Source organism: Prunus persica, chromosome G4, assembly GCF_000346465.2.
Source record: "Prunus persica cultivar Lovell chromosome G4, Prunus_persica_NCBIv2, whole genome shotgun sequence".
NCBI classification, from domain to species: Eukaryota; Viridiplantae; Streptophyta; class Magnoliopsida; order Rosales; family Rosaceae; genus Prunus; species Prunus persica.
Window position 1 is genome coordinate 9,140,766 of NC_034012.1, and position 14,207 is coordinate 9,154,972.

Sequence of the window (14,207 nt, forward strand, 5' to 3'; positions counted from 1 at the left end):
TACTCAGTTGAGTCTTCAACCTTTCAATCTCCACTTTGCTTTTACATGCTATAAGCATATCATCAACATATAAAAGCAGATAGATGAAGGTTCCATCTTGTAGCTTGCGAAAGTATACACAATGGTCATAATGATTTCTTGTGTACTTCTGCCCGATCATAAACCGATCAAATCGCTTATACCATTGTCTTGGAGACTGCTTCAAGCCGTACAATGATTTTTGCAATTTGCAAACCCAATTTTCTTTTCCAGCAACCTTAAAACCTTCTGGCTGAGACATATAAATTTCTTCCTCCAAATCACCATGTAAGAATGCAGTCTTGACATCAAGTTGAGCCAACTCAAGGTCAAACTGCGCAACCAAAGCCAACAAAATACGAATAGAGGAATGTTTTACTACAGGAGAAAATACCTCATTGTAGTCAATGCCTTCCTTCTGAGCATATCCTTTAGCTACTAATCTGGCTTTGAATCTCACATTGTCTTTTCCCAAAGATTCCATCTTCTTGGCATAAACTCATTTGCAACCAATTGCTTTCTTCCCCTTTGGTAACTGAACCAGCTCCCAAGTCTCATTTTTATGAAGAGACTTCATCTCCTCATCCATAGATTTCTTCCACTCCACGCTCTCTGAACTTCTGACAGCTTCTTTGTAGGCGGATGGAATATCATCTTCAATAACGGGAAGTGCATATGCCACAATATCAGTAAATCGAACAGGCTTTCGAATCTCCCTTCTCGATCTTCTGATTGCAATAGAATCTTGTTGCTGTGGAGGCTCTTGGGTAGGTGCCTCCTCTTCATCATCCTCGTCCTCTTCATCAGAATCAACTGTAGGACTAGTGTCTGTAGTATCAGACCTTACTGGAACAACTGGAGTTTTCAGTAACTCCACCTGCTTTGAACTACTCATGGTCTTAGTTGCTTCAATTTCACCTTCATGCTTGTTCTGATTTACCATAGCAGCCTCATCAAAAGTCACATCTCTGCTTACAACAAATTTCTTCTCATCTGGACACCAAAGTCGGTATCCCTTCACGCCAGTGCTAAATCCCATAAATAGAGCTTTCTTTGCTCTTGGATCTAACTTGCTCTCCCTGACATGATAGTAAGCAGGACAACCAAATATGTGTAAATACTTGTAATCAGTACAAGGTTTACCAGACCATACCTCCATGGGCGTTTTGCCCTCATTCGCAGCAGCAGGCAACCGATTAATGAGATAGCTTGCATAAGTAATCGCCTCAGCCCAAAACGCCTTGCCTAAACCAGCATTAGACAACATACACCGAACTTTCTCAAGCAAAGTACGGTTCATGCGTTCTGCCACCCCATTCTGTTGCGGTGTCTCCCTAACCGTGAAGTGCCTCACAATACCCTCATCTTGACAAACTTTCAAGAAGGGATCAGACTTATATTCACCACCATTGTCTGATCTGAGAGTCTTGATCTTTCGACCGCTTTGCGTTTCAATCATCTTTTTCCACTTCAGGAATATCCTCAAGACTTCATCTTTACGCTTCATGGTGTACACCCATATTCTTCTAGAGAAGTCATCAACAAAGGAGACAAAATAATGGCTACCTCCCCAAGATGCATTATTGGAGGGTCCCCAAACATCAGTGTGAACATAATCTAGAATGCCTTTAGTGTGGTGAATAGCAGTGCCAAATTTCACTCTAGTTTGCTTACCCAGCACACAGTGTTCACAGAATTCCAATTTGCATGCCTTTGCACCTTTCAATAAGCCTTGCTTCACCAATCCTTGCAACGCTTTTTCACCAGCATGCCCGAGACGCATATGTCATAACCTTGTGGTGTCTGTGCTATCTGCGTCAGCAGCTTCGGTGACAGCTGCTCCACCAATAACTGTACTACCCTGCAAGAAATACAAGTTATTTCGTCTTGTACCTTTCATCACCACCAGTGCCCCATGCACAGCTTTAAGAACTCCACCCTCCATGGTGATCTTGAGACCCTTGGATTCCAAAGCGCCCAATGAGATGAGATTCTTCTTCATATCCGGAACATACCGAACATCACTCAATTCTCTGACTGTTCCATCATGCATCTTCAAACAGATTTTGCCTATCCCTTGTGTTTTGCAGGCATTATTATTGCCCATCAAAACAACTCCACCATCCAGCTCCTCGAAGCTAGAAAACCATTCCCGAATAGGACACATATGATAGGTGCAACCTGAATCCAAAATCCACTCAGTTGAGTGACCATCAGCAGATGAACTAGCCAAAGCAAACTCGAAATCTTCATCTCCAGATTTTGCAACATTTGCTTCAGAACCCGCTTTCTCCTTCTCCTTGTTCTTCAATTTGGGACAGTCTTTCTTCCAATGACCCTTTTGGCGACAAAAGGCACATTCATCTTTAGCAAGAAACTTCCCTCGTGACTTTGAACGAGATTTTCCCCGCTTCCCAGATTTTCTTTCCTCTGTTCGACCCCTTGCAACAAGTGCCTCGGTTTGTGAATTTTGAGTCTTTTGTTCCTTCTTTCGACACTCATGATTCACCAATGCCGCAGACACCTCATCCAGTTTCACCTCGGATTTTCCATACAACAAAGTAGTTGTCAAATGATCATAATCATCAGGCAATGAATTTAACAAACATAGTGCCTTATCCTCGTCAGGAATTATCACATCAAGATTTGCTAAATCAGCAAGTATTTTATTATAATCATTGAGGTGTTCATGCATAGAAATACCTGAGCGATATTGAAATCGGAAGAGTCGTTTCTTCAAGAAGAGCCGATTTTCTGTGCTCTTGGTCATATACTTCTCCTCCAATTTCATCCATAACTTCTTAGCAGAAGTTTCCTTCATATACGGGTATTTCAACTCCTTATCAAGGAACGATCGAATAGTGGCACAAGCATGGAGATTAATTCGAGTCCACTGCTTGTCATCAATATCTTCTGGTTTATCCTCCAGAACCATATCCAACTCTTGTTGATACAACACATCCATAACTTCACATTGCCACATACCAAAATTATTGGAGCCATTAAATTTATCAACCTCTAACCTTGTACTGGCAATTGGATGTCTATTGGATGTAGGTGCCGACGAAGACGATGTCGATTCCTTTTCCTTCAAAATTTCAACTTTTTCTCCAGCCATCAAATCTGCCCGGCACTATTCACTGCTACTGTAGAACAGCACTATTCACGGGGGGGCACTGTAGCACCGACACTATTCACGTGCACTATTCACCCGTCACTGTAGCACCGACAGATTTTTCACTCCCACGAAACCCCAGTCGAAAAACTGGAGCTCTGATACCACTTGTTGTGCAGAAGCGTCAACCAACTGCGAGTGAAAAATAACAACAGGCAGGAGAAAAATAGAACAAAATAATCAACAAGAACAACACCAAGATTTATACTGGTTCGGCAATTGCCTACATCCAGTTTGGAGACGACGGAGTATTCCACTATAATCAATGAGAGAATACAATAGTGTTTAACCACTCAGAAAACCCAAGCCCCAAATATACCCAAGCTCACACACTCAAGAATATAAAGGGGATACAAATTGAGTACAATTTAGAGAGGGAAAAATAACCAACAATAGCAACAAAAGCTTAGTTGCCCAAACTATTATTTTTCTCTCTCCCAACTTCTCTCTTCTCTCATCAACTCTCGATGCTTTCCGCTCTACATTTTTCCCAAATGCATGTTCCCTTTTATAAGCCAAACATTTGCTCTTCAACCACCCAACGGCAAAAGCAAAACACACAAGTCAAAAGGTAAAAGTAAGCCATCAATGCTAGCCATTAATTTGTCTCCAATTTGTCTGCTAGCCGAAAGCACCGCAAGATGTCTGCCAGCCGAAAGCAGTTTTTCTTTTGACTAATTTTTTGAGCCAATCATCAACAAGTTTTGCCACGGTCCTTAATTGTGATTAATTGTGTTATCAAACGTGACACCTATCATCCAATCAATCATACAAACTTTAGTCGAAATCATCATACTTGGATCAAGAATTACAAGGTTTATTGGCACACAAAATAAAAAAAGCAAACGCAAGAAGAAGAAAAACATAAAAATGATACTGGGGGAATTACAAAAAGGATGCAAAAACAAGGCTATTGTTCTTAGCTAGTCGCAGCTATTACAAGAGGATTCAGTTACTTTGGGATTTCTGCTTTGTCTTGGCATTACTTGATTTTCAATTTGAGTCAGCATATTACAAAATCCAAATGTTATCTTATACGGTTAAGAGTTTAAAAACTCAAAGATATAAGATTACAATTGAATTTGTAACACAAGACTTTAAAAGTTAACCAATATCACAACCAGCAAGAGAACTCGAAGCTTATTCATTAATCAGAGGTTCTTCAGAACTTGTTCTGGAATCGGTTTTCGATTTGAGCCATTGGCACCATTCTGCTCCTCCTCATCCGTCGTCACACCATTCTTTTGAGGTACTTGATTGATTTGTGGAGGGGGGCCTGTGGTAATTACTGGCCTGTCCTCATCCGTCACAGCTTCCGTTTGAGAGGTTTTATTGATTTGTGGAGGAGCACCTGTAGTAATACCTGGCCTTCTGGATCCAGAAGCCATATTAGCAACTAATTAGAGATATACTTTGAATGATTTTGTAGCACAAAGTTTTCTGGATAGCACGAAGTTTGCTATATCTTTTTGTGGCATCTATTAGTTGAGCCCAAGGGATGATTTATAGGCATCAGAGATCTTGTGGTAAAAACATTGCTATCCCAAATACAAAAACCAACTCATCAGTAATTAGAATACCATCTCAAATATGCATTTTTATAATCTGACAAGAGTACATGAATATAAATCGATTTAAATCGATTTCCCATTGACCACGGAGATGTTCTAAACCCATGGACTTGGGAACTGATTAATTTAAATTCAAATGGTGAAACTAATGTGAATTCCTGTTCCTGGACGATGGCATGTGTTTGTGAATTTGATTAGTCTTTCCCAAGCTTTTTAAATCCCACATATAGTGACTTGATTGTTAAGGAGATTAATTATTTTATCTGATCGTTAGACCGATTCTCTCTTGCATGGACGTAAGATTCAGTCATGCCACAAGTCCACACTGCTATACGTATCACTACTAATCTGCTGAGCCTCTTTTATATATTTTCTTGCCAATTACAACTACAAATATCTTGGAGTCTCATGACTTGGTTTATCAACTGACATTTGTCGTCATTACATATGTTACTGTCTTATTTATTAAAAATTGAGTGTTATTAAACGAACTCTAAAATTAACTGAGTACACCTTACCACCAAACTATTTATTGAATTACTAATTTACCCTAATATAAAATGACCAAAAAAAATATATTGAATTGTGAAACAAATATAATTTTAATAGCAGTAATCCTACGGGCACCAACTTAAACACCAACTTTTTATTGCCAATTGATGTGTCACATGACATCGATCATCTATTTTAATTTCATCAGCTTTTTTATGTTTTTAAATTTATTTGATTAATTAGTTTAACAACCAAACCCTAACATCATCCTAGCCGCACCACTGTCATCGCTGCAGTACTAGATCCGCCATGATTCCACCATTGACAAACGTCTATAGATCCAATATGACTTTTCTCTTTTGCTGGTTCTTCATGTCCTGGAAATCCCAAGTTTATTTGAGGCCATATAACACTACAATGTGATGGACAAGATGATAGCTGAGATAATCATGTTACTTCTTCCAAATTTGGTGTGACAGAGGATTTGCCCCAGATTTGGGTGAAACACCTCCACTTTTTCCTTGATCAAGTTCATGATAAGTGACGGTATACAAAGTTTAAGGGCCACACCCACAATGAACGAGACTTGAAATTTTAGGATAAAGTCAATTCTACTATTTTCTTTATTATATTTATATTCTTTGTTCAGTTTCCCAGCTTGATGGTTATTATATGACTTCTGATAAAGTGTATTTGGGGTGTGCTAAGAAGGGTTTAAATAGGGTGAATTTAGTTAATTTTATAATTTAATTTTAATATTAGGGTATATTTAGATCATATGGTATATTCAGTTAATTTTAAGATTCGTTTAACAACACTCTTAAAAATTATGTTATTTTTGATAATTAAAGTTTACGGTAATTGAAACTACTTTCCTCCTCCTCTCTCCTTATCTTTTTTCTAGAATCTTTCTTCTAGACCCAAACACTAAAACTCTCTCTCTCTCTCTCTCTCTCTCTCTCTCTCTCTGTGGCTACATGGTCTCCAAAAAGAAGTATGATTGCTTTGTAAGTATCCATTTCAAGAATTCAATCCCTTATTTCGTATTTGGGTTCTAAGTTTTATTTTTATTTTTGCAGAATCTGGGTTGGTTTGTCTCCTCTCTCTCCCTCTTCGTTCCAGTAACCCTCTCGCTCTTGGTTTCTATCAATTCCTAGACGCCAATTTGTTTTTTCTTTAAATATGTTTCCTGATGAATTTTTCTGCATTTGTTCTGAAAATGGGTATATTGTTGTTGGTTCATTGTATCTTGTTCTGAAAAAAAATGGGTATATTGTTCTTGGTTCATTGCCCTTGAAAGTTTGTGAATCTCTTTTGTTTGCTTGTGCTGTGAATTTTTTTTTGGGATAGGATTGTTAAAGTTGGCTCGCCATATAGATGCCAAAGGAGGAAGAAGAAATGATAGAAAAATGAATTTCAAACCAGTGCTCTGGGTTCTGGCGCTCAAGGTTTCAGTTTCCTGTTCCTAATTAACTTGTAGCAAAAGTCCTATACATTATAAATAGGATTTTTAGGGCTAGGTTAAATTATAGAGAGGAAAATTCGAGAAAGAATTTTCAAGAAAGAACCCTAAACACAATAGAATTGAAAGGGGAATTCAAGGATGGTTTTTCAAGTGCATCAAGATTTGAACAAGAATGAAAGAAAAGAGAAATAGGTTCTTTTGCAACATATATTTTACTTATATACAAAGTTGGGATATTCAGAATTTGTGGTGTTTTTTATTATCATATTTATCAAAAGTTCATGTTAGATATATGTATACAGGTAAATATGAAGTAATAATAAGTACATGATATAAACAAATGAAGGGGAATATAAAGTATTAATAAATATTAAGCAAAAAAAAAAAAGAAAAAGAATAGTGTGGTAGTAGGCGAACATTTTGTCAGCAGAGATCAAAGAGGTGATGAAGGAATTCGTCGGCTAGTTCTCGGCAGACGAAGGCATGCAGCGGCGACGAACAACTTCGTCAGGCAACATCATTCAAGCGACGAATCTTTTGTCGCCTAAATAGCATGAACAAACACAACGATGGTGTCCCGACGACTTTCAGGCGACGAAGTTTCGCCACCAAAAGGTTCTCGCGACAAAGAGTTTTTGTCGCGTCAAATACCAGAATATGAGGCGACGAAATCAGCTTTTTGGCGGCCTGAGCTGTGGCGACAAGCGTATGGCGACAATTGATCCCAGGCTGCGGTTTCCTGTTTGATTTAGTGGTAGCGTAGCGTGTGAAGAGAGTTAGGGTAGCCAGACAAGAAAAAGAGCGTCCGATAATTTTGGCTTTTCACTATTTAATTCCACAATCTTTTGTTTCGAGTAAAATTTTAGGAAGACTTTGCAAATAAAATAAATTTTAAAAGTCTTAAAGTTAAATAATGGAAAGTTTTTGCTCCGATCATCCAGCATACACAATCTTTATTTCAAATCATCATAAATTAACGGAATCAAGAAGTACAAAGTTTATTGGCAAACAAAATGGAAAAAAAAAAAACATAAAAATGAACTGGGGGAATTACAAAAGGATGCAAAGAGAAAATAAAACAAGAAAGAAAGACTATTATTCTTAGCTAGTCACAGCTATTACAAGAGGATTCCGTTACTCTGAGATTTCTGCTTGTCTTGCATGACTTGATTTTCAATTTGAGTCAGCATATTCCATATCCAAATGTTCTCTTATACGGTTGAGAGTTTAAAAACTCAAGGATATATAAGATTACCATTGAATTTGTAACACAAGACTTTAAAAGTTGACCAATATCACAAGCATAGCAAGAGAACTATAAGCTTATTCATTAATCAGAGGTTCTTCAGAACTTGTGCTGGAATCCGTTTTCGATTTGAGCCATTGGCACCGTTCTGCTCCTCCTCATCCGTCGTCACACCATTCTTTTGAGGTACTTGATTGATTTGTGGAGGGGGGCCTGTGGTAATAACTGGCCTGTCCTCATCCGTCACAGCTTCCGTTTTAGGTGTTCCATTGATTTGTGGAGGGGGGCCTTCAGTAATATCTCGCCTTGTAGGTCCAGAAGCACATCTTCTAAACAAAAGAAAAAGAAATAGAAAAAGGAATATTAGTGTAAATAATTATATGTAAAATGGAACTTAAAGAAATGAGAATTACATGTTTTGTGGTTCGAATTGGACTGTATTAGTGCGTAATGGTCATTATTTAGTGAACTTATAAATATTGAAACTCGAACTTATTAAATTGGACAACAATTCAACATATTGTGCCTTGTAATAAGGATTGGTTTGGACTCAACTCCAATCCAGTCCAAACGGAGTAAGAAATGCCGACCTCCTTACTCATATAACCTTTAATTATAAATAACTGTGTAAAAAAATTATGGTTTTCCAAACTCTAAAGAAGAGGGGAAAATTCATCACCAAAAGATAAAATAAAAGATGTGGGAAAAATGACTACGTATAGGAAGACCAGTCAACTTACACAGTCATAAATTTCCATTGTATGGTTTTCAACATGGGCATTTGGAGCGTGGCCTTTGACATGAAGCCTCTAACAACAGCCATGTTAGCAACTAATTTTTTTGCATGGACGACTAAGTCAAGTCACAAGGCCACACTGCTCGAAATTAATATAAGTATCACAACTAATCTGCTGATCAGCCTCTTTTATATGTTGCCTTGCCAATTACAACTACAGTAATCTTGGAGTCTCATGACTTGGTTTATCAAATGACCTTCATCGTTACATATGTCGGTATCTTATTTGTTAAAAATTATACTATTTCTTAAAAATTATGTTGAGAAATGTCCCATATTGACGATTAAAGTTTACGGTAATTAAAGAGCTTAAACATATCCTAATCCATTAATTTCCTCTTTTGTTTTCCCGTCAACTGAGGTCCTACGCCAAGAACGACTTTGAAACTTTCCTACTTGTGTTAGATTACATGCTTATATGTAATATATGTTTGTGTCTAGCTAGCTTGATAGCTACATGCATCGAGAACTTATTACTATATTTATGCTATATATGTCATTCATATTATTTATATGATATTTCTAGAAAGCTATTATTTATATCTATGTAAAAAGAAAAGTCACTTGAGGAGTAGGTCTGACTTCTCAAATTTGGTTTGCAATCCTTTGGAGAAGTCAAGAGCAACAAATTAAATTACATATATGTAAAAGATTGTTTTAGTTTTTTTTTTTTCGGTTTAATACTTGTATTATATACGTACATACGTATTTTTAATAATATTTTAGTTTTCCATACGCGTCTTAAAGATCCGATAAAATACACTTTTTTTAAAAGCAAACATACAATACACGTATTAAACACGTACATACATATTTTTCACATTTAATACACTTTTTTTATATACAAAATACAGATTAAACTCACATATTATACACGTATTTTTCATATATTATTAAAATATATGTATATATATTAAAATATTATACATTGCTCGAAGTTTTTAGTTGTATCTCGTCAAAATTTTTGCCAAATAAAACACGTGTGTATTTTATTCTTACTTCTCCTATTCCGTATTTTACTAATTAAACTACTAATTTTTCATTTTCATTCTTCAAAGTTAAATATGTAGAAATTGGCACGTAACTTTTCATAATTGATAGTAATACTAATAATGTTAAACCAAGTCAACGTGTGGATGAGGATGACCCTCTTTAATCCAATAATTTTTGCCTTTTGTTTTTCTTTCGGGGTTAGTGGAAAACTTTTCAGTTAGTGGAAAACTTTTCAGAACTTTCATATTCAATGTAAACTACTGAAATACAGATCGATCCAAGTCAACATAATTAAGTTGGCATATCCTACGGTCCTCTTTGTTTTCCCATTGACTACCAAAGTTTTTTAAACCATGCATGGACTGGGGAACTGATTAACAGAAATTCAGTGGTAATCCTATTTGTTTTTATTTATGATTATGACATACTTGCATTCCAAGGTTGCATATTATCGTTGTATATGTGTGAAATTTTAATGTGCGAATTCATGATCACCTATGTGGGTGACTTTTGTGTGGTTTGTTTTGATTAGTCTTTCCCAAGCTTTTCAAAAGCCCCATAACATTGACTTGACTGTTAAAAGATAATTAGATCTGGATCGTATCTTTGTGCGTGGACGATTCAGTCGAGTCCAAAAAAGTTTTTATATTCTGTGAGGCCCTCTTCAAGTATGAAAATTCCGACTTTGTCATTTCGATCCTACAAGGTGTTCTTCAAATAAATTTATTTCAGAAACTCCTTTATCGAAAAATTATATATCATTGGGAGAGAGGAAGGTGGGCCGACTTAACTTAATTCATTGTACTCAGGCTAAAACACTTCACTAATCATTTGATTATTATTTATAGGAACCATTAAACATGACATCTACCATTAATATGATTATTATTTATGCATACAATATGCTTTCTACCATTAATATGACATCTACTTTAATTGCCATATCCTTCTCAGACATCTTTGAGCTTCGCGTTGAGACCGGATCGAAGGAAGACTTATGCATCTTACTCACAAGCTACTCTCTCTATTAAAAAGCATAGCTATTTTAGAATGTTATATATATCCCAGTTCTTCTTTGCATAGCAAGTCCGTTATTTATTAGAAGACGGATTATCATAAAGTGTCGATATCATTGTCGATAATATGTTTTCAATTGGTAGAACCAGTCTTTTTTGGAGTAGCGGTGACATCTTCTTTGCTTTTCTTGCCATCGTTCTGATCAGTCTTTGAGCTGGTGAGATCAGAAACATTCTGCTCCCTCAACCCCTTCGTCCCATTAATTTGTCCACCACTCCCTGTGCTGATCCCCCCTGGCCTTTTAGCTCCACATCTTATGGACCAACAATATACAATCCAAGATCAGTGATCAGTCAAATACAATAATTAACCAACAAATTACGATGTTTATTTCTCTCTAATATAACACATATTTTCACAAATCATCATCATAATATTTAGTTTATAGATAAAAGGGTCTAAGTGCAGTAATTTATTAGTGCGACGGTAACCAGGAAAAATAAAACTAAATAACTCATATATGCATGCAAATTAAGGAAACCACCGTACATTATGGAGTGACTAATATTCCTGGCATGCATACGGTCGTGGTGAGGATGCAGCCTGCACATATATAAACCAATACAATCATAATTAGCAACAAACACTAAAATTATTTATATTTAATCTTTCAGAGATATATATATATATGAAGGTAAACGCACAAATTAGAAAACAAATTAAAGATGATCACTTACATAATCATGGGTTGATGTTGGTAGGACTTGCAACTGGGAATTGATTGGACCATGTTCATCTTTGGCATGACGATTAAGCCAGGCATACTTAGAGCCATGATCCGCGGATCAATCGATGTTTGAAGAAATTAACTCCCTATCTCTGCTGATCTTCTCAGTAATTTAGAGTGATCAGCTTACTAATTGCATGTGGATATTCTAAGTTAGAGAAAGTCTCGGATTTATAGAGAGGGCCAAAGTGAATATGCATGGCTTCTAGTCTAGGTGCTGCAATAATGCAACTTGAACTGGACCATTCGTTCTACTTTCTTTTCCTTTCCCTTTTTTCCCCTATTGGACACAGAAAGATAAGGTCCTGTCCTCAACCCTTTTGGTTGGTTTATACACGTTGAATGTCTGCCACTTGCTCCATGGCAGTCAAACTTGGATTGAATCATTAGTCATCTCACTGCTAGCACAAACAAACAAAGAATGACTTTGACCGTTGATTTAATCCATGACTCATAGTGCTTAATTTTCTAGGGTTGTTCATGGGCCACCTCTGTTAATTAATTAACAACAATTAGGGGGCTTCCTTCTTAATTATTTCAGGATTATCTTAACTTCATCATTGCCCCTGCAATGATGAACTCCCTTTTGTTGGTTTTTCTTTTCTTTTGGAAATTTATCAATATAGAATGCAATGCATGGTATATGATACATTTATGTTACCTTCTTTTGCAGAAGCAACAAACTTGTAGATAATAAAGAACAAAAGATCTAGTGCATCAATTATTTTCTCAAAAGTATTCATAAGAGGCTAATTTTTATAGGCAAAATTGCAACAAATGGTGATTGAAACACCGTCACATAATGTTACATATAAGATGTGTGTTATAATATGGATGAACTGATTGCATGTAAAATCACACCAAAAAATTACTTAACATAAAAAATTTCGTTAAGTGTGTGTGTATATATATATATTGGTCTAGTTCATAAATAAGCTGACCATTAATCATTATGTGGTGATCAATGTTCATGAGTTACTCTGTACTCAAGCCAGAGGCAAAAAAGAAAATGAGGCAAATAGGATAGTAAACAAATATATATAGGAAAAAGGATGTAGGTGGTTCATTCACATGATTCACGTTGGGTAATAATGAACACATTTTCTTTGTTTAATTTGCTAATGGTGGAGACCTGTCCCAATCTGATCTGTACATATCGATTGAACTACTATCAAACATTGCTTCAGTACTACTTTTTTATCATTAAAAAAAATTAACTGATTATGACATTCACGGTAAGATGTTGTTGTGCTCATTATAGTGAATTGGGTGTTTAGGGGCAAGGATTGACCAACTTGCCTAACACATGTTTAATCGTTTTGCAACTTCTCTGATATGGCATCAGTTATATTTTAGTTTTTATCGTTTAGAAATTGGCAAAAACAACCTTAAAATTACGAATCTTTAAACTAGAGTGGCTCCTTTGGCTAATTAATTTGGCCCACATTTTGCTTACATGAAAACCAAATCGTCTGCACGTATAGATTCATAGCATATTACGTATAGAAAACTAACACATAACAAATTATTATGAAGAAGAACTTATATATATGATCAAGTACATAATGTGCTAACAAGTCACACACTCAGCCACAAAGACATGTTTAGCCACCATAATATTATAACTACAAACCTTCCCTGCAGATTAATTAACCTATTAACAACCCATGCATATATTATTAATCAGTGGCATCATCAGCAGTCTTGGTTGTATTGTTAACCTCATCAACAATGGCATTTCCTTCCTTTGTTTTTCCATCTTCTCCAGTCAAGCTGCTGCTCCTGAGGCTCACCTTCTCAGTTCCCAAACTCCTGCTAGTAACGCTAAGTACCTGGTTAATTTGCGAAGGAGGCCCTTCAGTGATTTTCCTTCTCGCCGCCGCGCATCTTCTGATAATCAAAGATTCATATTTGTTAGAAATCAAACCTAGCTTGAAAGAAGAGAGAGAGAGAGTCTAGAGGGAGATATATATATATATATATATATATTCATATATCACTCACATAATCACAATCTTATTGTGCAGGCTGCAGGGCTTGGAATTAATGGGCATTTGGAGCATGGTCTTTGGCATGATGAAGCTGTTAACCAGAGCCATGGCTAGCAAATTTAATGAAGAAATATATGTATGGTTTACAGCTTAATTTGCTAAGTAAATCAAATTAAGCCTGATAGCTAGTAGCTTGTGAGTTCTAAAATAGGGCGCCATGGTTCAATTTATAAGCTCAGTGTGCATACGTGTGGCGGGTGACTTTTTCTTCGAGCTGGTCAAACTTAGACAGCTAGGAAACCAACACCCCGGAAAATCTTAAAAAATATGACTTCTTCCTTTTTGGTAATTTTAATGCTCAAACGAGTATCATAGTGTTGTGGACATTTGTGATAAATTAAAAGTTGGCATATATTCCCTTCTGGCTTTTCCATGGACTTTAGGTTTGAACCTTGGGACTTGGGGAACTAATGGAGTTGTTGTTCACGTGGTTTCAATTTTATAGTTGAGGAAAAGATGAGCCGTAGATGTAAGACCTTTCACTTTAAGTGCATTGCAAACTTTGACCTTGACACAAGATGTCTTGTATAGGTCTCGATTTGCAGATAAGAGGTCTTAAGTTCGAATTTCTATGGCATTATTTGTGTGTGTGTGAG

The 14,207-nt window shown here is 36.4% G+C and overlaps 3 protein-coding genes across 3 annotated transcripts; all 3 read right to left on the reverse strand.

The window, feature by feature from the left end:
• Nucleotides 7,945–8,784, reverse strand: LOC109948937. The gene is made up of 2 exons (XM_020562876.1): nt 8,708–8,784; nt 7,945–8,296 (listed from the first exon to the last, which is right to left on the reverse strand). Exons 1-2 carry the CDS (start codon nt 8,767–8,769, stop codon nt 8,056–8,058), a joined length of 303 nt encoding a protein of 100 aa, XP_020418465.1. The 5' UTR covers nt 8,770–8,784; the 3' UTR covers nt 7,945–8,055.
• On the reverse strand, nt 10,562–11,721 carry LOC18779752. Its single transcript, XM_007212191.2, has 3 exons — nt 11,511–11,721; nt 11,323–11,376; nt 10,562–11,086 (listed from the first exon to the last, which is right to left on the reverse strand). The coding sequence occupies exons 1-3, from the start codon at nt 11,606–11,608 to the stop codon at nt 10,906–10,908; spliced, it is 333 nt and encodes a 110-aa protein (XP_007212253.1). The 5' UTR covers nt 11,609–11,721; the 3' UTR covers nt 10,562–10,905.
• LOC109948885 lies at nt 13,060–13,748 on the reverse strand. The gene is made up of 2 exons (XM_020562700.1): nt 13,565–13,748; nt 13,060–13,450 (listed from the first exon to the last, which is right to left on the reverse strand). Exons 1-2 carry the CDS (start codon nt 13,657–13,659, stop codon nt 13,240–13,242), a joined length of 306 nt encoding a protein of 101 aa, XP_020418289.1. The 5' UTR covers nt 13,660–13,748; the 3' UTR covers nt 13,060–13,239.

What these genes read in the sequence shown, in the direction of transcription:
- LOC109948937 (XM_020562876.1), bottom strand. Translation starts at nt 8,769, where the DNA reads ATGTCAAAGGCCACGCTCCAAATGCCCATGTTGAAAACCATACAATGG. An exon ending in CAATGGAAATTTATGACTGT is followed by an intron (nt 8,297 to 8,707) that starts GTAAGTTGACTG and finishes TCTTTTGTTTAG; the next exon opens with AAGATGTGCTTCTGGACCTA.
- LOC18779752 (XM_007212191.2), bottom strand. Translation starts at nt 11,608, where the DNA reads ATGGCTCTAAGTATGCCTGGCTTAATCGTCATGCCAAAGATGAACATG. An exon ending in CAACATCAACCCATGATTAT is followed by an intron (nt 11,377 to 11,510) that starts GTAAGTGATCAT and finishes ATATATGTGCAG; the next exon opens with GCTGCATCCTCACCACGACC. An exon ending in AATATTAGTCACTCCATAAT is followed by an intron (nt 11,087 to 11,322) that starts GTACGGTGGTTT and finishes TTGGTCCATAAG; the next exon opens with ATGTGGAGCTAAAAGGCCAG.
- LOC109948885 (XM_020562700.1), bottom strand. Translation starts at nt 13,659, where the DNA reads ATGGCTCTGGTTAACAGCTTCATCATGCCAAAGACCATGCTCCAAATG. An exon ending in CACAATAAGATTGTGATTAT is followed by an intron (nt 13,451 to 13,564) that starts GTGAGTGATATA and finishes TTTGATTATCAG; the next exon opens with AAGATGCGCGGCGGCGAGAA.